Source organism: Engystomops pustulosus, chromosome 5 (assembly GCF_040894005.1).
Source record: "Engystomops pustulosus chromosome 5, aEngPut4.maternal, whole genome shotgun sequence".
Classification (NCBI taxonomy): Eukaryota; Metazoa; Chordata; class Amphibia; order Anura; family Leptodactylidae; genus Engystomops; species Engystomops pustulosus.
Window position 1 is genome coordinate 49,330,177 of NC_092415.1, and position 24,712 is coordinate 49,354,888.

At 41.1% G+C, this 24,712-nt stretch overlaps 1 protein-coding gene across 3 annotated transcripts in view; it reads left to right on the plus strand.

Moving 5' to 3' along the window:
- ATP6V1H (ATPase H+ transporting V1 subunit H) overlaps positions 1–24,712 on the plus strand; it is a 109,440-nt gene that overhangs the window by 60,308 nt on the left and 24,420 nt on the right. For all 3 annotated transcript variants that reach the window (XM_072151916.1, XM_072151914.1, XM_072151915.1), the window contains exons 8-13: positions 1,854–1,907; positions 7,622–7,719; positions 9,579–9,771; positions 11,990–12,168; positions 20,098–20,223; positions 20,756–20,857. In XM_072151916.1, the coding sequence (XP_072008017.1) occupies positions 1,854–1,907; positions 7,622–7,719; positions 9,579–9,771; positions 11,990–12,168; positions 20,098–20,223; positions 20,756–20,857 (752 nt within the window). The remainder of the gene's footprint in view (positions 1–1,853; positions 1,908–7,621; positions 7,720–9,578; positions 9,772–11,989; positions 12,169–20,097; positions 20,224–20,755; positions 20,858–24,712) is intronic.

A 24,712-nucleotide genomic window follows, 5' to 3' on the forward strand; every position in this document is an offset into this window, starting at 1 on the left:
CGTCGTTATGTAATGTATGTGAACCCCTTATTGATTGGATCAAACCATGGAAATAATGATATCAGATCGGTGGGAGGGGGGGGGGTGTATCACTGAATGGCTGTCTTAGAGTCATCAAAAACAAACAAGTTTTATAATGAGTATTTTACAACAAAACGGGCTGTCGGACAACCCGACGGATTCGGACTATGCACGGGATTAAACATTCCAAATTGGGTCGAAAGACACGCACTTACAAGCATCGGGAAGAACTCTGGCGGATACATGAATCGCACAGGATTTCATCTTCGTCGGACCGTCCAGGTTGGGGATCGCAACAGAACCGGGTAAGTAAATTTGCCCCACTGTCTGCAGATAGGACACCATGTTAAATCTGCTCAGTTCCTCCTGCTCTATGACGTTGCATGCGTATAGGACACTATGGGGCACATTTACTAAGGGTCCGTTGGACGCATTTCCGTCGGGTTTCCCGACTATTCTCATTTGCACTGAATTGCCCTGGGGTTTGGCGCCTGCGATCGGATTGTGGCGCATTGGCGCCGGCTTTCATGCAACACAAATTGGGGGCGTGGCCGTCGGACAACCCGACTAATTCAGACAAACCGCTGAATTTCAAATTGTGTCACAAGATCAGCACTTGCATGCACCGGGAAGATGAAGGTGACCTCCGTAGGAGCTGAGTGGGGAAGCGACACATGCAGGAAATTGGACGCATGATCTTAGTGAATCGCGCCAGCTCCGAATCCTCGTCGGACATTCCAGATCGGCGGTGTCAACGGGACAGGTAAGTAAATGTGCCCCTATGTATAATCTTCTTAGATTCTCCTACTCTATAACATGCTGCCTGCAGATAAGTATACTATGTAAAATTTTCTTAGATCCTCCCGCTCTATAACATGCTGCCTGCAGATAGGGCACTATGTATAATCTTAGATCCTCCTGCTCTATAACATGCTGCCAGCAGATAGGGCACTATGTATAATATTAGATCCTCCTGCTCTATAACATGCTGCCTGCAGATAGGGCACTATGTACAATCTGCTCAGCTCCTCCTGCTCTATAATATACTGCCTGCAGACAGGACAATATGTACAATCTTCTCTACTCCTCCTGCTCTATAACATGCTGCCTGCAGATAGGGCACTATGTATAATCTTAGATCCTCTTGCTCTATAACTTGCTGCCTACAGATAGGGCACTATGTATAATCTTAGATCCTCTTGCTCTATAACTTGCTGCCTACAGATAGGACACTATGTATAATCTTCGATCCTCCTGCTCTATAACATGCTGCCTGCAGATAGGGCACTATGTATTATCTTAGATCCTCTTGCTCTATAACATGCTGCCTGCAGATAGGGGAATATGTATAATCTTAGACCCTCTCGCTTTATGACATGCTGCCTGCAGAAAATCTGCTCAGCTACCCCCACTCTATTACATACTGTCTGCAGATAGGACACGGTTTAAAATCAGCTCAGATCCTTCTGCTCTACGACATGTTGCCTGCAGATAGGACACTGTACAATCAGCTTGGATCCTACTGCTTTATTTTGTCTGTATAATCCAGTGTTTACATCATGACAGGTTCTTAAGGTTTCCAAGGTGTCATGTACTGCTTCTTTATGTTCAGATATAGTTTATCTACATATGACTATTAGAACTCAGGTCCTGTTATCATTGTACAAGATTTTTACATTTCATGAATACTCGCACTCATACTCACTTGGCACCAGTGATGTACTAGCTACGCAACCCAATGAGATGTAGACTAAAGCGCCAATGTGCCAAGCAACTTAATGGACAAGAGCAAACTAAATACACAATACTTAAGTTTTTCTTTCATCTTTCAGAAATCACGCGGAAGTGGAGGTGCTATGGAAACGGGAACAGTTTCTCCAAGTGATGTAAGTGTTCAGAAATGGAAACAGATCATCATTGATGTGGTATAATGGTGAATCACAGGCTGAAGCTCAGCTACTTGACACCAGGTTAACAGCATGTTACTTTCTGCCGGTTTCTTTCAGTTAATCTTTGTTAGTTTTACAGTAGCCTCAGTCATTACATCAATGTGTTATAATTCCAGTCTGTTCTGTAATTCATCTCTGCCGCCCACATTAATGCGTCTTGTGGACCAAAGCTATAGATAGTCCGAGAGTGACCTAGGTTCAGCCCGGTAAGTACAGCATAGGACATCAAAATCACCAGGTTTGGATGGAAAGCATGATAAGGCATTACATAGGTGGTTGTGGAGGCGGAAGAAGCGATAACAAGGTTCCTTGTAAGGGCTTGTTGGAAATAAGCAGCAAGACATAATGTTGTCAGTTTTATTTTTGTTACAAATATAGTGATGATTGACTCATTCAGGATTAGATCCCCTGAAGCTTCGCCGAATTTTCAAAAGATTTGGTTCGGGACTGATTCAAATCAGTCGCAACTGATGTTAATCCGGTTTTTGGAAATTGGTATACAGGCAGTCCCCGGGTTACATACAAGATAGGGTCTGTAGGTTTGTTCTTAAGTTGAATTTGTATGTAAGTCGGAACTGTATATTTTATCATTGTAACCCCAGCCAGAACTTTTTTGGTCTCTGTGACAATTGGATTTTTAAAATGTTGGGTTGTCATAAGAATCAATATTAACACTAAAGCTTCATTACAGCTTTAGTAATAACTGTTACAGCTGTTTATTGTAGCCTAGGACTAAAGTACAATAAATTACCAATATCCAGTGGTCCGTTTGTAACTAGGGGTCGTATGTAAGTTGAGTGTTCTTAAGTAGGGGACCGCCTGTATATCCACTCCTCTAAAATCCAGATCTTAATTTTAAATAAAATTTTATTTTCCACAAAATTAAAAAAAATTTTTTTTTACAAAATAAACTTAACAAGTAGGCTTTTTAGAAAAAAAAAAATCTGTTTTTTAGAAGACTAGAGGGAGATGTATAACATTTGGAGCTATCGTTTCATCAAAGCGAATCTGAAAATAATTGGTATCGTTTCGCTCATCTCTCTAATAGTTGAAGCCCATTCCCCTTTCACTTTTATTTGTGGCCATTACTTACATTTTTAGGTATGTGGAAATAAGTGTGCATGTATTCCCACACGCTGATACACATTAGAATTTATACGAGAACCACTAAAAGTTGCGGCGTTGGCTGACTTCCTTAGGGTGGGTTCTCCAAATTCATTCATTAGTATATCTGTAGTTGTATTGCAGTGAGGGCCTATCCTGAAGACAGCCAGACATCCAGGGTGATGGCCATGTTTCTCAGGTCGGACAAATTAATCTTGCAGCAATTTAGTTCACAATGTTCAGTCACAATTGGTCCAGGAAATGCAGCCACATACACAAAACATTGACCAAATTCTTAAAGGGAACCTGTCACCTAAAGACAGTTAAAAAAAAACCCCATTTCTGCTGCATTGTAAATACCCCTGTTCTCAGCATTTGCATTACAGTATAATTGTGTGTTGTAACTTACCTTGCACCCTGACAGAATCCTCTGTGTAGTCCCAAGGTTTGAGCTTTGGTTTGGATTCATTTTAAATAACATTTGACTTGTCTAAGCTGCTCAGTCCTTAGCTCTCAGCCCCTACCTTTGTACTCCTATACAGCTCCTCCCTCCCCACTGATGTCAGCTCACCAGGCTGTGAGCTCTGTGAAGTAGTGATAGGAATTTTATCTCTTTTAAGTGATTTGGCTTGTTTTGATCGGCTCACTGAAAAGAGCTGGCTTTTAAATGGCTCTCTAGATGGAATCATGCTGTCAATGAGCGACCTATCACTACTGTGAAGGAGCAGGAGGGAGGAGCTATACAGCAGCACTAAGATGGGGGCTAAGAGCTGAGGAATAAGCAGCTGTCACATGTTGTTTTTTGAAATGCATCCAAACCAAAGCCCAACGCCTGGGACTACACAGAGGATTCTGTCAGGGTACACGTTAATGCAAATGTTGAGAAATGGCAGAAAGTCATATTTGCAGTGCAGCAGCAATTTGCTTTTGCAGCCTGTCTTTATTGAAAATGAGGTCCCTGGTGACAGTTTCCCTTTAACGGCTTGTTAATAGTAGGTCTAGTCTATGTAGCTAGGAGGAGTAACTGCACTAAATCTACAAAGTACAAGTGCATGTTTTCAGTGCGTTGCTCTTGTATATCGCTTCACTTGTTAGGGCATTGGTTTGTGTTCTAGATCTGCTTTTGCTACTGGTATTAAGGACACACTTTTGGAAACCTTGCTGTCCTTTTGGAGTCATGCCGATGATTTTCTACCTAGAAGTATATGGAGACTCCTTTCGCGGCCTCCTCTCCCCATGTTCGTTAGACATATCTAAATGAGGAGCTATGGGATCTACTTCTTGTAGACATTTCTGTCTCTTTTGGTTTTCCATTTACATGAATCAACAATGTCATTAACATTAGAAAATTGTATACAAATTGATGTTTCATATTGTAAATGAAATCCTTGAAAGTCACACATAATGGCCCCTACACCACCACACACATTCCTTTTATCATTTCAGAGCTTTACATATTTATTTACGTGAATAATTTTTTTACCCCTTTGTCTGGAGAGGTTGGAAAGGAACATTCTGCATGTAGCGTCAGAGAACTGACCTTGGAATCTTCCGTTAAATGTTCCTCTCTAATGACACAAAGTTTCCATTCATTGTGAAAATCCTCCTTCATATAGAGATTATGTATACATTTGTACGAGATGTAAATTATTCATAGGAAAAACTATGCCTTATAGGGTCACATAGTATTGGATAAGACTCAAATAGATCTGATAATTTGGCCATAAAACTTCAGGTGAGAATAACCTGCACTAGATCTTACCTGATGTAACATCAGAATGAAGGCACAGATTACAAACGCAAAAGTTCTATTTCTTCCCTAAAACCTTCCCTAAAACCTATGATGGAAGTCCAGCATTTAGGCTCCCTGCTCCTGACGTTGGTTTTGTCCATGGGCTTATTTGTTTATTTAACGGATAACCCACAGACAGACTGATTTCTATTGGCTAATGCACACGGTTGTGGTTTCCACAGTCCTGTGTGAGAGTCAGGTGCCCGTGTTTTCGGCTCCACAGTCTTTTATGTGTGTAATTTAGATGCCAATGATAAGGGGTGCAAACAAGCTGCGGATCCGTTCATAGTCCCGAGAGGACTACACATTGGTTTTGAGGTTGGGTAAGGCCCTATGCACACTGGACCACTGGAGTGGGTTTTTTCCTGGTCTTTTAGATAACTGTTTAGGTTCTCTTCTTACAAATTACTTCTGTTTTCCACATTTTCGGAATTTAAATAAGAGAAAATTGGAACAGGGTGAAATCTGGGGTTAGTAAAGGTGATTTTTCTATCCTATAATAAGTGACATTCATCCTTTTGCCAGTGCCATTACTATTTGAGTTTGAATTGTTGCACAGTTACCATAAGCTTCTATAAGAGGGGTATTGAGATGGGTATTGGATGCCCCTGAGCTGTCAGTCTTTTTATATTTATGATGGTGTCCTGCCACTTTCCTCATATGGTAGATCATAACTGCAATAAAATGATTAGGTAGGTTGGGTGTGATGATTTGCTAACAAGGAAGACACGCTAACAAGCGGCTGTCTGCCTCTAATATTTCTTCTCTCTAACTTATTGGCAGTAACATGACTTTGAATAGTTAATTTGTACTCCATCGGGGGAGATTTATCATTAGGCAGGATTTTGAGCAATTGTCTGTGTTAGACTGGCAGGTTTCCAATAGACAGATTTATAGTCCGGTGTATGTGCAGTGTTAAATGCCTTCTGATGTGTGTGCTCTATGCGAATAGACTGCACCAGTCGCACGTATGTTTAACATCTCCTCAATTTCTGCCTTTTTGCAATGTTTTTGCACAGGAAATTCTCAGATACCACAAACATAGAATTGAACAAAAACTTCAAAATTGTGCAAGTATGAGATAAATCTCCCCCCTGTAGTAGCGATGGACCCACATACAGCACTTCTTGTGTGATGTAGTTTTGCGATTTAAATTTGTGTTCTTTTGAAAATACTCACTTAATAAATGTGATGTTGCACACTCTTTGGTGTATTTTTTTCGCCATTGTGTCACTTTCAAAAAAATTAAAGATAGATAATTATACGCCAAGAAGCTACATAGGACTAATGATAAATCTCCCCCCATGATTGTGTCCTCACACTGCTGTGCTCTTAGCACTGATGAACAGCTCCGTGCAGAGTGTAATTATTATTGTAGCATTCAATCAGAGCAGAGGGGAAGTGTTGTAGAGCTGCTCAGTGCACAGAACAAAAAGCACAGCAGTGCTGCCACTTCATTCACAGTTCATGGACTGAGTATGGCGCTTGGTTATCTCTGTCCGTGTCATAGAGATGAATGTAGCAATAGGGTGCATGTGCAACTTGCTACTCTGTTAATTTGGGGTTCAACTTACCCCTTCTCATGGTTTGTAGGGGTCCTAACACTTGGAACCCCACTGATCAGCAAGCTACCCCCTTTCTTAATGGAAAGTCCCTGTAACTGTTAAGAAAGAAGTATTTCTGTGTGTCTTAAAGGAAATCTACCATCAAAATCTTGCGTGATAAACCAGCAGCACTTACTCATGGATCCAGGCACCGTGACTCTGGTAATCTTTTTACAATTGTTATCCATGGTCTCATTCTTCCTAAAATAAAGTTTTAAAATTATGACAAGAAGGGCTCCAGTGGGTGTTTCCAGAGCCCCACAGTGCAGCCCCCCCCCCCCGAACTTTCTGCTGCTGCTAGATTACACAGGCAGAGAGAGGACGGAGAGAGCAGGGAGTTGGGTGAGACACGTTCTGCTCATTGTAACAGCCTGTGAATCAGCAGCATGGAGGGCCTCTGGGAACACCTTCAGGAGACATTAAGGCATAATTTTAAAAGTAGATTTTAGAAGGAAGGCGGCCATGGAAAACAAATATAAGATTACCACAGTCACAGGGCCTGGATCTATGAGTTATCGTGCTCGATTTTGATGATAAATGTAACACAGCCCTGAAGTATGGCATATCACTTCCCCAATATATAGACTATATTAACCAGATGATATTAAACACTCCACAGGACAACTGCATAATCCTTTACATAAACTTTATACAATGGACAAGGCCGTAAGTTCCAGCAATAGAAGTCACAAAAGCACAAACTCTGCAGCTGCATAAATGAGCCCCCATCTATCACTCTCTCAATGGGCATCGCAGCGTCATACTGCCACAAATCCATTAATGTGTTTTATGCTCTGCAGCGGGAAAAGTCACACTGTGCCGCAGAAACATGTCAGGAATGGCAAACAAGAAGGGACTTGTTTAGGTACTTTAATAGCGTGAGCAAGGAGAACGCTGCACATCACTGGGTGACAACCCTCAACCTCCTGCTACTTTGATAAAGGTTCCCATTATTACATAGAGACAGTGGATATGCCGACAATGTTGTAGTACTCTGCTGGACTTGTGTCACGTTTTTGGCTACAATAAAGACGGGTGTACAATTTCTCCTAATAACTGGGATGGGGACCACGTTTTGCATCCTTAGAGTGTACCCAGTAAATGACAGAAAATCGCTATGATTCTAACGTCCGATATTCTTCCACTTCTAGAGCTCCCAGTACGTGCAGTGCGTTGCCGGATGCCTTCAGCTGATGCTAAGGGTTAATGAGTATCGCTTCGCGTGGGTGGAAGCAGATGGTGTCACCTGGTAAGGCTCCTTCCAGAACCTAATGATAAATGCTAAGAAGCTTTGAAAAGACAATTGCTGTCACCATGGAGTTGACTGCGGCTGGGGAATTCAAGTAATATGATTACTGATAAGACATTCAAAAAGTACAGGAGCCAAGTATGTTCTGAAGTGTAAGAAGACAATTACTTCACAGCAAATTGCATGTTTATTACCTGCTTAAAAAGGACCTTTAACCTCTGACATCTCCAACATTTTGTATCCTTAGAAGGTGTCAGAATTTGTTCTCTAACCCTTGCCGCTTCTTAGCAATTTTGGCACTTAATATGCTAGTTATGCCCTGGACCTCACATCTGACTGTAGAAAGCCTTATTAGCATTTTGCTGATGATCTTATTGTGTAGGATTTGGCGGTGGGGGGCGGGGTTGGGGTGGGAAAAAAATTAAATTGTGCCAAAATGCTGTCCGTTGAATGGGCATCTGGCTCCTTATATAACTAATTTCCTAGCCATCGGTCATTACAGGTGGGAGTGTGATGCCTGGTACCCGTCCCGATCAGCTACTTCTTTTGAAGGTACAAGTGTCCGTAGTGTATAAGCTCTAATTAAAGTGAATGACAGCTGATGCACTACGGATAGCTAATTTTGTGGATGGATACTCTACTAACTCTACCCTATACTCTACTAATGGACAGCCCAGAGTATGGGGACAGAAAACTCCTTTAAAGAGTTTAAAAATGGTTATCTAGGAAATCTACCAACAAAATAAAGCATGATAAACCTGGGGCACTTACTCATAGATCCAGGCACCCTGACTGTGATAATCTTCTTATATTTGTTATAAGACCAACTTTGAAAGTTATGCTAAAGGAATGAAGTGCTGTTGTCAGAGCCCCTTAAAGGGAACATGTCACCAGGAGACCCATTTTTAGCACTCCCCCAGTCCCCACAGAGCATAGTACATACACTGCTAAAGTGTTTTTGTATAAAAAATAGGTTTTACAGAAAAAAAGATATGTTATATTATCCCTTTCATTATCATCTGCTGTGTGACTAGGCAGTTGCCAAAAGGGAGGGTCTGGAAAGGAGCAGTTCCCCCCCACCCTTGGGAAACATGTGACCTTTTCAAATATATGAATAACTCCCCACACTCGGGATTGGCTGTAGAGGAGCAGGGGGCGTCGCTAAGCCCAGTGATGGGTGTTTTATATATTTGAAAAGGTCACATGGAGTAGCTGTTCCCCAAGGGTGGGGGAAGAACTGCTCCTTTCCAGACCCTCCCAAAAGGCAACTGCCTAGTCACACAGCACATGCTAATGAAAGGTACAATATAACATATCTTTTTTTTCTGTAAAACCAATTTTTTTATACAAAAACACTTTGGCACTGTGTATGTACTATGCTCTGTGGGGACTGGGGGAGTGCTAAAAATGGGTCTCCTGGTGACAGGTTCCCTTTAATGCTGAAGCTTCAGATACTGTTACACTGGGCTGCAGCACCTCCTCCCTTCCACTGTTTACTGAAACCTCCTCTGCTGCAATGGGATTACATAAGGGAGAGGGGGGAGAGTGCTGAAGTAACAGTGGGGGAGGGTGGGGAGACAGTGTAACAATCTGTGAAGCGAGTGCACTGAGCAGCTCTGGTTACACTCCCCCAGACCCCTATTGGTTCATTAGCATAATTTTAGAAAGTTGCTGTTAGAAGAAAGGAGGCCATGCATAACAAATCTAAGAAGATTATGGCAGTGCCTGGATCTATGAGAAGGTGCGCCTGGTTTATCTTGCTGGATTTTGATGGTTGATTTCTTTTAAAGAAAACAATGGGTCTCTGCTTGTTCACGGTCATGGTGGTCTTCTTATTAACCTGATGTTATCTGTTTCAGCATAATGTCTGTACTGCACAACAAATGTGGATTTCAACTTCAATATCAGATGATCTTCTCTATTTGGCTGCTCGCCTTCAGTCCGCAAATGTGCGAATACCTGCGAAGGTATAACATTGTGCCAGTCCTGTCTGATATCCTCCAGGAGTCTGTCAAAGAAAAAGTCACCAGAATCATCCTTGCAGCGTTTAAGGTCAGTCCTTGGTATAGTCAATCACTTAATGTGCACCAGTAACAGTGATGGCTAACCTATCACAGGCCTGTCAGATGTGACACACCGAGACGTGATTGCTGACGCGCAGCAGGCTTAGTGTCGGGAGAACTGTCCTGCTGAGAGCACAGCACAGTGCCCTTCAGTAACAGGGTTAAGATACACACCGAGTCCAGATGCTGACACTGTCTACTTGCTGCTTTGGCTTCACTACCTGAATGGCGGCCATTTTATTTCTGTCAGTGAAGGCAGTTAGTTAGGCAGTGAAGCCAGAGTCCACCCGGACAAAATTTATTGTGGACTTGCACCCAGACAGCTGGGAATACCAGAACTGGGCCTCACAGTTGGCACGTTCACGACAAGGTCCATTCCAGTGATTACAGGGGGATAGAAGAGTCCTCTCAGGCCTCCTTAGCACCCCAGCAATTATCCTACAGCAGCTACCCGAATCCCACCCAGTGTAGCCATCGTGGTTGCTGCTCAGCCATACTTGGGGAAGACAACCTTTTGTTATTAGGGTTACAAATATAAAAATAATTATGGATTTTTCTGGAAGTAACACAGTTATGCTCTTGTGTTTGTTTGTGTTTTTTCACAAGTTTTGACCATCCCTATAGTCTCATTCATTACCTACATATGAAAGCTACTTGTTTGCTCTACTGATCTATGACAAAGTAAGTTAAATACATTCTTAGGCCTCATACAGGCAAAAGTCATAGGGACATTATGGGGCCTGTGCACGGAAAAATACAAGACATGGTCGTATTTTTAGCTTTTAGTCCCGCCCACAATGGAAAAAGGCGTGTCTTGTATGTATAAATAAAGTGACAGCAGAAAAATTATTCTAAAAAGTGTTAAAATAAAGAATGTTATTGTTTTCAAAACCATACGTGGCACACCCCCTTAACCCATCCATTTACCATAATCGGTCAGTATTTGGTCTTTTCTATTGAGCACATGGACAAAAAACTTTTAGGTTGAGGCATCCTGCTGCAGCGGCTCAGACACGTTTCACTTGTAATCTATAGATCGGACATTAAAATTCATGTCTTGTAAATGCTGCCAAACAGGACGCTACGGTGGTTTTCTTGTTACTGCGGCAACAGTCATATTTTTTTCATGAAAAAAAAAAATAAAAAATTTTAAAGAGCCATGATTTAAGGCACAATGACATATATTATGAGTATCATTGCTTTACACCTTGTTCACAGGCATGAGGCTACTTTCTATATGCAGTAAGAATTTCTTAGAATTTATGTTCAGCATAAAACACCGCGACAAAGCAATGGAACACAATGGCGCTAGCACAGGTTATAAATACGTCTTCCATTACTGACCTGCTAAACTTGTGTTTCCCATTAACGCTTGAAAGGAGGCGCACATAAGCCATGTAAAAATATTTCTGGTTGATCTACAGAAATCTTAACCAGTTCAGGCCCAAGGTAATTTGTGCCTCCAGGACCAGACACAATTTTTCCATTTTTTTGTAGGTAAGATAGCAAAACCCTGTGATCACTTTTTTTTTTATGGGCCCTGATACCTAAAATTGGAGGCTCCTCCTTCCCTACCATGAAATTCCCAAAAAGTTAATACTGATGGATTTTCCTCCTCTCTACCACTTGGTACCCACCTCTACATCTGTACTTGTGGTGGTGGCTATTGAGAAAGGGACAGGAGAGAAGACCCTGCATCACAATAACAAAAACATTTGCGCTATCTTTTCAAATCTGTCTGCCATGTTGGTTCTAAAATCAATTTTTTAAATTATGCTAATTACACTGTGGGGATGTTATCAGAGCTCCAACGTGCTGCAGCTTCACATGCTGTTACAATGTCTCTCCCTCCCCCCTGCTCTGTAGGAACTTCAACCCTCCTTCTGCCTGATGTAATCTTGGCGGCAGAGGAAGTTTCAACCCACAGGGGTGGGGGAAGTGCTCCTACAACAGCCTGTGAAGTTGCACCACTGAGGGGCTCTGGTAACTCCTCCAGAAGTCCTTAAGGCTCATGAGCATAACTTTAAAAGTTGATTTTAGAAAGAAGGTGGTCATGGAAAGCAAATATAAGAAGATTATCACAGCCGCAGTGTCTGGTTTACTGGTTTATCATGCTTGATTTTGATGGCAGATTTCATTTCATATGTGACACAAAGAAACCTAATGATAACAGATTAAAAATGATTTAATATTCAATTTGGTTATAGAATCTCCTAGAAAAGTCTACTGAAAGAGAAACCCGTCAGGAGTATGCCCTGGCCATGATCCAGTGCAAGGTTCTGAAGCAACTGGAAAACCTGGAACAGCAGAAGTATGATGATGAAGATATAGTTGAAGACATCAAATTCCTTTTGGAAAAACTGGGAGAAAGTGTACAAGACTTAAGGTATGCAACACTCAGTTGTTGATTGTCTGGCATCCCTGTAATCTCTGTGAACAATTATACATATATTTTATATATTACATATTTTGTATATTACATATTTTATATATTACACTCAATACTGAAGAGCCTGGAATACACTTTAAAGGGGGTTTCCGAATTATCACAAAAAAATGCTGTAACATACAACAAGCCCATTTCTGTAAAAAAAAAAAAAAGTATTAATTTTGTTCATATGATCTCTGCTCCACTATTTACTGTATTTATTTTCTGCAGTATTTATTTAAGACCTGAGACTACAGTTTCCATGACACATTGCACAACAGCCTAGTCAATAAAGAAAAAGACCCCCTTAAGAAAAATCTACTCTCTTTGTGGCTGCTGCAACAATAGCATTATTCCCCCCACTCCTCAAATGTGTGGTTTGTCAGCTAGTGTCCTTCTCTGTTTCCCCCGTGCCAGCAGGAGCTGTTCATCACACACACTGCCACCATCATTGTCTGATAGACCGCCTGGGAAGCAGATCATTTCAACTCCTCTTATTGGTTGGTAACCAATGGGATATAGCCACCCCAAAAAGAATGTTAGTATACTCCTTAATGGGGTTTAGTTTTCAAATGGGGTCACTTTTTAGGGGTTTCTCTTGTTCTGATATATTATAGGCTTATATTATGCTGCATAGCACCTGAAATTCGTTTCGGCAAAATTGGCCCTCCAAAAGTGTGATGATGCTCCTTCCCTTCTGAGCTCTGTTATGGGCCCATAGAGTGTTAAAATCTAACATGTGTTTGCTCATTTTATCCTGCATGAACATATAAATTTTAGAGCTAAATAAACATTTTGTCAAAATTAGAAAATTCTGTATAGGACATTTTTTGTTTTATTTCACATTTGATATTTTAAATGTACACCGGATGCCGGGTCCTGGTGCGTGGAGAGGGCTCGCGGGCCGAGCCCTCTCCATAGCCGGTAAGTCTTTGCTGCATATTGCATGTTTTGCTGTCTGACAGAGAGCATTGTCCTTCAAGAAAATTGCTGGTTGATTGAGTGATGAAGGCAAGGAATGAACCAGGTGTTGTTGAAGGCTCTTATACACACCTGCATTAACTCAGCTATTTAAGGGATTCAAATACTGCTGCAGAAAACATTCCCCAAACCATGACACTTTCACTTCTTTACACTCTTTGGGTTCAGTCTTACCCTAATTTATTGGTGAACATAATGGGGCACATTTACTTACCCGGATGCGTTTCGAACTAAATGCTGTTCTTAATCATAGTCACAGTTGACTATGATTAAGAACAGCATTTAGTTCGAAACGCGTCAGTTTTTTCGCTACTATAGTAGCATTTTAACTCGCTTTTAAAGGATGAAATAAATTTAAGTTTTATACTTATGCTTTGCAATGTTTTCTGCCTGGTTGCTGGATTCACCTGCTCTTCCTCAACACAAATTTAAATCTTCGTCCGAATCCATCGGATTGTCCGACAGCCCGCCTGAAAGCTGGCATGATTGCGACACAATCCGATCGCATGCGACACAATCACTGTCGCAATTGAAAAGTCGGGAAACCCGACGAAAATGCGGCAGCGGGACCCTTAGTAAATAAGCCCCAATGTTTATTATCAGATGCAAATAAATGAAACTTGCTTTCATCACTAAATTGAACTGTAGATCACTTCTCCTCTGTACACACAACTTGCTTCTCAGCAAAGGTGAGTTTAGACACTAGAATCTTTCTGCAAATCATAGATTTGGACTTGCAGAGTGGACTTTCAGTTTCTTAAAACATGAGACAAATCCTTCCTCTATTCAGTGCTGAACTGGTGAGCATTTCCAGCTGCAGTGTTTAAACAATTACCCATGGAGATTCTCCACATTAACCTGTCCTCTCTTCCATTTCTCTTTTGAGGGTGATCAGCATTCTTGGGGGACTTGAATGAGTTTGTGATGGTGTAAAGATGTACTATTCTAGAAATCATAGACTTGCAACGACCAATTTCTCTTACTATGGCTGAGAAAACCTGCAGCCAGAGGGTTTCAGTCAGCTGTCATTTAAATAGGATTTGTCAGATAATTAACGAAGTTGGCACCAGGTGCCAGATTAACACCAATAGCTTGCAGGTCAATTATCACATTTACATTTTTATTCAGTGCTTTAGATTATATACAATTGTTGAAATAAACCTAAAGTACTGCTATTTAGTCACATAGGACTACAGTGACCTTGACATTTAGGAAAATTGTGTGTTCTCTGATTTTGATCTCCAGTGTGTGTTGTTCTGCTGAAGTGTCTATGTGCTGCTTTAATGGTTTTTTATGTTTCTTGGAATACATGTAGCTTTTGCCATAATGTAGCTATAATGAGCCCAGTCTTTATGGATCTGCATTGTGTAACAGGAGATCACTTTGTTCCCATGTTAATGACTAGACTGCACTGGAGTGGAGAATAAGAGGAAAATAACTAACTAATATGATGACAAGGAAAAGTCTCCTTTGACATAATAATACAATATAATCCGCACTTCTAGGTAGTTGATTAATATCATAACATCATGCGGTGAACTATATGGACTGCTCCTAGCAACCAAGTATTTGCTTTAATTAGTTACAAGGACCCAAGGCGCATCAGTTCCCTTGTCTAAATGGTTACTATCAGTAGTTGTGCTATGTAATGTAATGATGTCTTTGGCATCCATGCAGTTACACAGCAACCAATATTGGACTTTAAACTTGAACTGTTGAACTTTATTGAACTTTATTGAACTCTGTTAGTCGGGAAGCAATGCTGCCATGGCTCTCCACAAAGAAGGCAGAAATCGTTCTTTACCTTCTGAGCCATATTTACCATTGTTTGATGAATATACCGATAAGGAAGCCAACCCCAGTATATCCGCAGTATGAAATGGGGCAGGGGGAATATATATTATGTCCACCCATCCATTTAGAAAAAAAAATAGTACCATGTTTTTCCGGAAATTAGACTGTGTCTTATATAAATTTTTGCTTATTTTCTCACAGTGGGGCTTATTTTGTAAGGGTCGGGGATCGCACTTTCGTCGGACTGTGTGCTGCTTTCGGGATCTGCACGACTTTGACAGGTCTTTAACAGCGCTGGGATTGTGTTGCATGCGATCGTTTTTTCGCGCAGCTGCTATGGCTTTCATGCGACAGAAGTCGGGGGGCGGGCCGTCTGACGATCCGACAGATTCGGACTGAGCGTGGGATATAATTTTCAATTTGTGTCGCAAGCCAAGCACTTGCATGCACCAAGAAGAAGATGGTGAACTCTGTCGGACCTGAGTGGGGAAGTGACACACGCAGGATATCTGGCGCACGATCTTAGTGAATTGCGGCACAGTGCATTATCGTCGGACAATGCACTTTCGGTTACCTCCATGGACCGGGTTAATAATTGTGCCCAAATGACTTTTTTTCTATGAACAAGATTTAACATTTATTGTTAAACAAAAAAAAATCAGTATTTATTTATTTAGCAGTCATATAATCACATACATCAGCATAACATCTGATCATGACCGTCTTGTGACTCTATTCCCATGTACAATATATGGTACGGTTACCGATCCTCGTATTTATGAACTAAAAGCAATGTTTTTATATAAGGACCATTATGTCAACAACTTCTCTAACATCCTTATGTCTTTCCTTACTCTGAATTTCTTGTGGCTCCACTTCTATTGGAATCATTGGCCCCAATCTGTATCTCATGTATATTAATAACACTTTCCTTTAATGACCCCTTCTTGCCCCAGTAGCTGCTTGTAGCGCCACAGTCGGTGATTTTATCCCATGAAATATTCCTCCATCTATCTACATTATCTAATAATGTATGGCTTGAGGGGAGCTGTAGCAATGACCGCTGCTAGGTCTTTTTTCAGTGAGATAGGGTTTTATACTTGATATTCTTCAACACAGAAAAAATTTGAATATCATTATTTAGACAGCCTATGCAGAATACATTAGTATTGCAGTATATTACAATGAAACAGTGATAAAATGATCACTTGTTCGTGTATCACCCTGCGACAAAATAAAACTAAAAAAAAGTGCAATTAAAAAAAGAATAAAAGGGCACATTTTAAAAATCAGGCCTGGTCCTAATGCCCTAAAATGGCTTACACCAGGAAGGGTTAAATACCTAACTATTCTTGGGTATGATACACCTTTTGGATTGGGTCTAATACACCTTTCACAATATATATTACAAATAAGATTTCACCCATAAATAATGTATAAAGCATCTCAAAACAGTCTGTCACTTTTTAAAATTAAGGGGCGCTTACAATCTACACAAGTAACCAAATCGTAAGAAATACAAACACACATTGCATGGCTGCAGCTCGCCATCCCCTGGCATTATATAGATGTAGGCTTTATAACCCCAGCACACCATCTGCTCAGGTTTTGCACACCCAGGTAAGATGCAGGTAATTTTCAGAGATTTTTATCCAGGACTCTAACAACCCTTCTTCAGTTGTAAGGTAATTTCCAAATGAATTGTTACAGGGGTAACAGATAGCTGCGGGTACCAGGATAACAGAAAGACACATACAAATCATAAGCTGCACTCAATCACACTTTATTCAAGGTGCGTAGCCCTGTATGTTGAAAACAGAAATGCTTTGTAAAGGGTGTGAAAAGTGGATAAAATACTGAAATGCTATAGGTTATCTTGAATATACTTTGAGCGAACTCCCAGAAACTCCCCTTAAGTGCTTTTCCCAAATGAACTCTAGCTTTCGTTTCTTCTAACAAGCCTGTTCACAGTTCATTAAGTGATAAGACCTTGTTTCTTTTGAGAAGTCCCCCACTAGTCAAAACATGACCTTCAGGCATTGCAGAGAAGAAGGAAAACATGCAGAAAGGACAAATACTATCTTTAAACAGATGGTGTCTGAATCATGAAATGGCTGACAGTGAACAAGATGGCGTCTGGGGAGAAATATGATATATGAACTTGTTTGTTGGCCAGCAGAAGGAGAAAAATCAGAGAAAGGTACAAGCGACCAGGCCAACAAATAGTTGTCTATTCACCCCTCAACACCATCCTTTTCATCCTTGTCGCTCATATAAGTTTTGAGTGTTGCCATTCTTTCTCACTGGACTAAGGGCTCATGCACGCGACTGTCAGGGGATGCATACTTGCGGCCATACATCTACGGCCACACAGCTACTATTTTCTAGGGCTACGGCACAGTGGGCATACGTTCAGGTGCATTAAGCCTTAAAGTAGACTGTATACTTGCTGAACACAACCACTCCACTGTATCTAGCGAGTCATGTGCCTGCTTATAATGGGGATTGATAGACCCGTCTATAGCAGCCAAGAGCTACTTGATGAGTGTTGGAGCGCTCATTAGTATTCCCTCCACATCACATATTGCTTCTGTTACTAGACTCAGACGTCTGGACATCTTTAGGCAGGAGAAGATTTAAGGATAATTGGTTGCTTGGCTCCAGACTGGATTAAAAGTTATAAATATCATTGGATCTCTTGTAAAGGGTCCTTAAGGTGCAACACACTTATCTTACAAATTGACGTGTTTACTGGACCAGTTTACAGTTACAAGATTTTTCCTTGTTAGGTTTTGTGTCATCTTTATAGATGTCACAGTTTGTCTACTTGTTTCTCAGTTGCAGTTCTGGCGTCAATGACTAAATGTTCTTTAAAGCAGCAGGAATTTCCCTGTCGTTTTTAAATTTGCTAAAGCCGTAAGCGGACAAAAGTATTTGTCTTCATGAGAATGAATCGTCTTATAATTGTGAGATTTGGTTCTAAGGAAACGTTCCGTGATGGGTATATCCAATTATCTCCAATTATCAGTAGTGACCGGCCAGATGGTAAAACACATCCGTGCTAGGTAATCGATATAAATAATGAAATGCATATTTTATTGCACAATTTAAAGAAAAGGAAACCTGTTTATTGTGTTGTGATAAAAAGGAAAAAAAAGGATCCAACAATACATTAAGGCTTCATTCACACTACAGTATGGGGGACGTATATACGGCTGACGTATATGCGGCAGATATACGTCCCCCATACACTTCTATGGGCCCGCGGCGCCCTACGGGAGTGGTAAGGTGCAGCACACGTACATCGCTATGGAGAGGGGCGGGGATGAGCTGCGCTCATCTCCTCCTCCTCCTCTCCCCACGGTGCGGCGGGCTCACGGCAGTGTGCATGCAGCCTAATCTGTATTCATCCCTGTACTGCTCTGTTACATGCAGAGACTATTTTTCACCTTTGAGAGTAACCACTGTTTGAAATCATTTTTAATATTGTGTCCTGTGGAGAGTTGGGAACATTTTTTCTAATATACTTTGTTTTGGTCTGTTTAGTTTGAAACAAAAATAAGGATCCTGATCTTATTCCTTACCTCTCTGTAAAGATCCGTATTCCAACCTGTACAGTGTGTGTCTCTATGGAGACTGATTTCAAGCTTAGACTCCATTCACATGACCATAATGGGGGCCGTGATCTGGCTGCACAATCATACCATGTTTATGATTATGCTTGTTCATTTTTATCTAATTTCTAGAGAAAGTTTTATTTATTTATTTTTATTTATTTATTTATTTTTTTACTTCAACCACAGGGGGTCTGGTCACTCATTCGATATACTGCAATGCTACTACTACGCCAGTGGTGTTAAAAGAAATCTACCAGCTGGATGAAGGATTGTAACCAAGCACACTGACATACTGGTGTGGGCCCCCTATGTCAGGATCGGCTCTTCTTTTAGCTTCTTATGCCCTGGTTAAAAAAAAAAAAGTGATTATTTGTTTATGATCCTGAGGGACTCAAGGCTCCATGGGTGTTAATGGAACCTGGAGCCCCTCATACTCATTTACTTAATTTTTAAAGATTTTTTTTCTTAAAAACAAGGGCATAATAAGCTTCTCTGAGACCATCGACACTGATTGGATGGTGTCAGAGGATTTTAGCATAGTCACACCCCCCACCTGTGGTGCAGCTCCTCCGTTCTGACCATACAGCCCTCAGAATCGTCAGATCCCGGGGCTTATACCTCTGGGACGGAGGGGGCTAGGAGGAAAATTCCAAGTGCCTCAGAATCAAGATGCTAGAGCTTACATGCTGGTATGTCCAGTTAAGGAAGTCTGGGTTGGTGAAAGGTCCTCTTTAAAGAAGAGCAGATCCTGCCAGAGGGGGCGCATTCCAATATGTCAGCGTGCTTGGTGTACAATCCTTCATCCTGGTAGATGTCCTTTAAGTCCAGATGGTACTATGACAGACTTGGGAGTTAAAAAGTTGTTCCGAGTGTTATCGTTATCTCCTGTCAACAGGATAGGAGGCAATGCTGAGGTTGGTAATGGTCTGACTGCTGGGTCCCATATCGATTACAGAAATGGACTTCGATGTTCATATGGCTCAATGGCCTTCCCATTCACGCTCCATGCATATATCCCTCTCTCCAGGACATTAATAGTGAGTGTTAGTGCCAGCTTCCATAGTATTGAATAACACAACAGGGCACATGCTTGACCTGTGGATTCATTCAGTGGGTGAGAATGGGAACCCCATTGTCTGGATCAATAAGAATCCGTACTCATTGGATTACCAGTAGTCCATCTCTCCCACTGACCAGATTGCGATCCTCTGTCCTGCGGATAGGGGATAACAGTATTGCTTTGTACTATCCCTTTAAGTGCTTTCAGCATGGACATCTATTTTATTTTGTAAATAATTACATTAGCATAACATCTGTTACTGTCTGCTTATAGATTTGTTTCTTCGAGCTGTCACTGTTGACTGTGATACCATGATGTTTGTTACTAATGCCTATTTGTAGCACAGCTTACCTTCTAGAATACACAATGCCAATTGGCAAGCTTGTCTACTTGTGTGACGCTGTTAGGAGTCTTATGCTTTGCCCTCTTTTACAGCTCATTTGATGAGTACAGTTCTGAGCTGAAGTCTGGAAGGTTGGAATGGAGCCCAGTCCACAAATCGGAGAAGTTTTGGAGAGAGAACGCTGCAAGACTAAACGAAAAGAACTACGAGCTCTTGAAGTAAGCGCTAGTGTCCTCACTGTAGGGAAGTTTAGAAAAATATCCTAATATGTGTATTCCAATAACTTAACAATTACTGAACTTATTGCAGAGCAAGGTGTAGCTCTGTAAGGATATATGTGCATCACATAAAATATTATATATGTTTTGTAGAGCTGATCAATAAAGTGCAAGAAGCTGAAATATTTTGGTACCATCTTTCTTGGAACTCTATTGTCAAAGGGGTGGGCCCTACACCATTAACACAAAACAGTCAATGTCAGCATAAGTAGGAACCCCAGTTGGTTACACCAAGTTGTTAATGTGTTCACAGTTTTCTAGGAGGAATAGCTGGAATGGCACAACCAGATTTTGAAATTTCTTTTTATTTTTTCCATATTTCTACACACATGTCTATGCACAATTCTTTGTACAAAAGGTGTCTTATTGCTTATAGAGCACTGACTGCTATGTAATTTGCAAAAATTAAGTGAAAAGATCCTTGCTTTTTGTGACTCCACCTTTAATTTTCTTTTGCTGAATATTTTTGTAGAATCTTAACTAAGCTCCTAGAAGTCTCTGATGACCCACAAGTCCTTGCAGTGGCGGCTCATGATGTTGGAGAGTATGTACGACATTATCCGAGAGGAAAAAGGCAAGTGTGTTGGTTATGTAGTGTATATACGTGATACGGGATATTCAACTAAAGATGGATGTGTCCATGTGTTTCGCACCACTCGGGGCGAAAAAAATAGTTTGTGATGTTTAGTTAAAATGTGCCTCTACTTTTTATTCTTACAAAATAAGCAGATTTTTACTAAGTAAAGCAACGCTTTGGCTCAATTAATCAAGATATCTGTTATATATCTTAAGCTATGTTTATTAATTGCTTTAGACACTTTGCGGAGGTAGACGCCTTGCGTATGATCTGAACTGTGCCGCCGGTCACTGGCCACATCAATCAGAAGGCTCCGACCTCCTGATCTACCCAGTAAGGGTTGCACCACCGAGCAGTTATACGCCATGTCCAGCCTGTTGTAGAATTACTCTATAGCAGTGACGGCAAACCTTTTAAGTTCTGAGTGCCCAAACTACAACCCATATCCCACTTATTTTTCAAAAAGTGCCAACACAGGACTTTATGCAGTAACTTATTGCTCCTTGTTCAATTTTCATCATAGCAGCCTTGAAGACACCAACCAAGTTGGGAAAAAAAGCTAAGTAGTAAATTTGGACTATCATTGTATCTTCTCTCCAGAGTCCCTCTGTACAGGAAGAATCATGGGGTCAGCAGGAGGACCTCCAAATATAAATAGGTCCTGTACACACCTTCTCACTCTTCCTGCAGTCCCAAGCAGCCAAGGAATGGTCGCTTTACATTTGCACTGAAAGCAGCATATCTTAAATGGGTTTTCCCATCTTCCCATCTTGGCATTCACATTTACTTTAATTCATTTGCCATATGTAAACATTTCTTCAATTGGATGTTATTTAAAGAATGTTCCTGTGTGAAGATAATTTCTCATAAATGTAGCAATGTTGTCCCTTAGAAACAAGATAGCTTCCTCAGATACGACCACCTCCCATTTTGGCAGCAGTGGTGGCCAGACATGCTGTATTGAGTCCTGCCTGACCACCTGGCTTCAGCGTTCAGTACCACAGGACGGCTGTAGGACATGCAATAACTCCTGGACATTTCCTATACAAAAAACTTTGGTTTCTTTGTGCAATCACTCCAGCAGAGGTGGTCATATCCAAGGACACAGTCTTGTTTCTAAGGGACCATATGACTGCATTTATGAGAAATTATCTTCACACAGGTAATTTTTTTTTTATTAACATCTAACTGAAGAAATGTATATATATGGTAGATTAATGAAACTGAATATAAATGCTTAGATGAGAATACCCCTTTAAGTTCCCTGAAAGTGCAGGACGAGTCTTGTCTTGTGAACAGAGCTGCGGCGAGGGTCTGGGTGCCCACAGAGCGCACTCAGAGTGCCACCTCTGGCACCCATGCCATTGGTTCGCCACCACTCCTCTATGGCCTGCAGCAGTTATAGGTAGTGTCCACAGAACACCCTAGCTGACTTAGCCACCACACTTGCCCCCTCCATGCCTACTTCACAGGAGCTGCTGACTCATTTTAAAATGAATATCAGATAATAAATATCATCATGCAGAGCAACTCACTACAGTAAATGAGATAAGACCTTTGCTTTGGGGGACCGGATGTACTGGATAGGTTCTCTTTAGGGGGGGAAATGGGTGCAATTCCTAGTCATACATCGGGAATTGTGCCCAATTCTGGGATTGTATGCCAGAAATCCAGGGCTCCTTTATTCACACCTGCATTCTGCATTTCTGTCCGCCGACTTCTGGCCAGAGGACCGAATGCAGGTGTTAACAATTAGTAGACGAAGGAGTCAAAGCAAATCAAAGAATGGATCCAGTTTTAGGAGGCACTCGCCAGCATGTATGTGTGGTTTAGAAGCTTATTGAATACCCACTAACTCCTCTTGCAGTTTCAGCATTAGCACCTCTGCTTTCTTTGTCTTAACATTTATTCAACTATTGAGTCATCCCCTTTATTCCTGAACCATCACCTCTAAGTGCGTTCCTGAACAATACATCCAAGGTCTCCAGCCTATCCGGCCCTTTCATATCTCTATGGTTACTAGAAACCAGCGGAGACACTTGGCACTCCCATCATTTCACTATACACAATCCTTTATCCGAAAAGCTGATGGTGAATGAATTCATAATTCATAGGATTGTTACTGGTTATAAGTACTGAATGTTTAACCTAATCTTGCAGTTTTTTAACTATAGTCCCTAAGCCTCATAATGCACGTGCATTATAGAGATCCGTTTTTCATGATGTCCTCAGCTCTCCATAGAAGTCAATAAACGTCTCCTGTTTCCAGGTTTCTATTGCTCATGTGACTATGCAGCTGGTGCAAGATGGCCTTCTCCATTATCACATCAGAAAGCAAAATACCAGTTTGTTTAGCTAACAAAGTAGTTCTGACGAAACTATTGGCAATAGCAGTAGCCAGTGCTGAAATTCAGAAACGAGCATTATGCACACAAAAATGTTTTTGGGGCCAGTGCGGTGCTTGAACCATGAACACAACTTATCTTAATTTCATATAATATGAACAAAAATGGTGGCACTCCAAAGGATTCAAAAACAAAAACTAGGTAACTTTTTTTTTTCTCCCAAAGTGTAGCTTTTCAATTCCTTTATCATTTTCAATCTCTGGACCACACCTGACTGCAAATCACATTCAAGCTGTATGCATATCAAGAACTCTTTATTTGTCCTTTTTATGCTTCACATGGCCCTTTGCTATTAATCCCATGAGGCCTCATGAAACCTTATCACCAGTGCAGGTCTCTACAACAGAACTGATGGAAGTGCAGCAGTGGTCGCAGGCTCATGAGGTAGGAGATCAAATGGGTAGGTAGAGCTCCTTTATCAGAAGACTGAAACGCTTCATTATCGGAATAAAGTAACCCACTTTTTGTCTTTTGAATCATTTAGTGTGCCAATTTTATTTTTTTTATTTGTATATTGAGGATTAATCAGGTCCTGGACGTGCACCCACACTAGAGAGCCTTAAATTTATCACATAAAGCCCCTTCCATATACAGAAGATGGTGTCTTTACTCTAAACTTTACTTTCCTAGCCTTGGTGGTCACTTAATTTGCACACTGCCAACACTTACTGTATCTTTAAATTAGAAATTTATATTAAAGGGAACCTGTCACCAGGAGACCCATTTTTAGCACTCCCCCAGTCCCCACAGAGCATAGTACATACACTGCCAAAGTGTTTTTGTATAAAAAATAGGTTTTACCGAAAAAAAGATATGTTATATTGTACCTTTCATTAGCATTTGCTGTGTGACTAGGCAGTTGCCAATTGGGAGGTGCTGGAAAGGAGCAGTTTCCCCCCCACCCTTGGGGAACAGCTTCTCCATGTGACCTTTTCAAATATATGAATAACTCCCCACACTCGGGATTGGCTGTAGAGGAGCAGGGGGCATCGCTAAACCCAGTGATGGGTGATTTCATATATTTGAAACTGTTGTAGCACCCTGCGCTAGTGATGAGGTTGGGTGAGGCCTCATGGGATTGATAGGGGGTATAAGAGTAAAAGGGGCAAATAAAACGTTCAAGCTGTATATAATAAAGTAGTGTAGAATGTGATATATAGTCGGGTGTGGTTCAGAGATGGAAAATTTTGTCTCCACTGCCACTTTTTCTAGTTTTAGGGGCTGCTAAACATCTCTAGCATATTCTCAAACTACCTAGATCAAATCAAAACTTACCAGGGATGAGTTTGGGATTCCTAAAAAGTGACTCCAGACGCATGCCCATTGCAAAAAATGAATTTGGGAGCATTGCACTTGTGATGCACGTGTGAAATTTTGGCTACATAAGGACATGGTAAAAATTCAGTGGCCCCAAACCTAGTGTCTTCCTGATGCAAAGCCTGAGCTT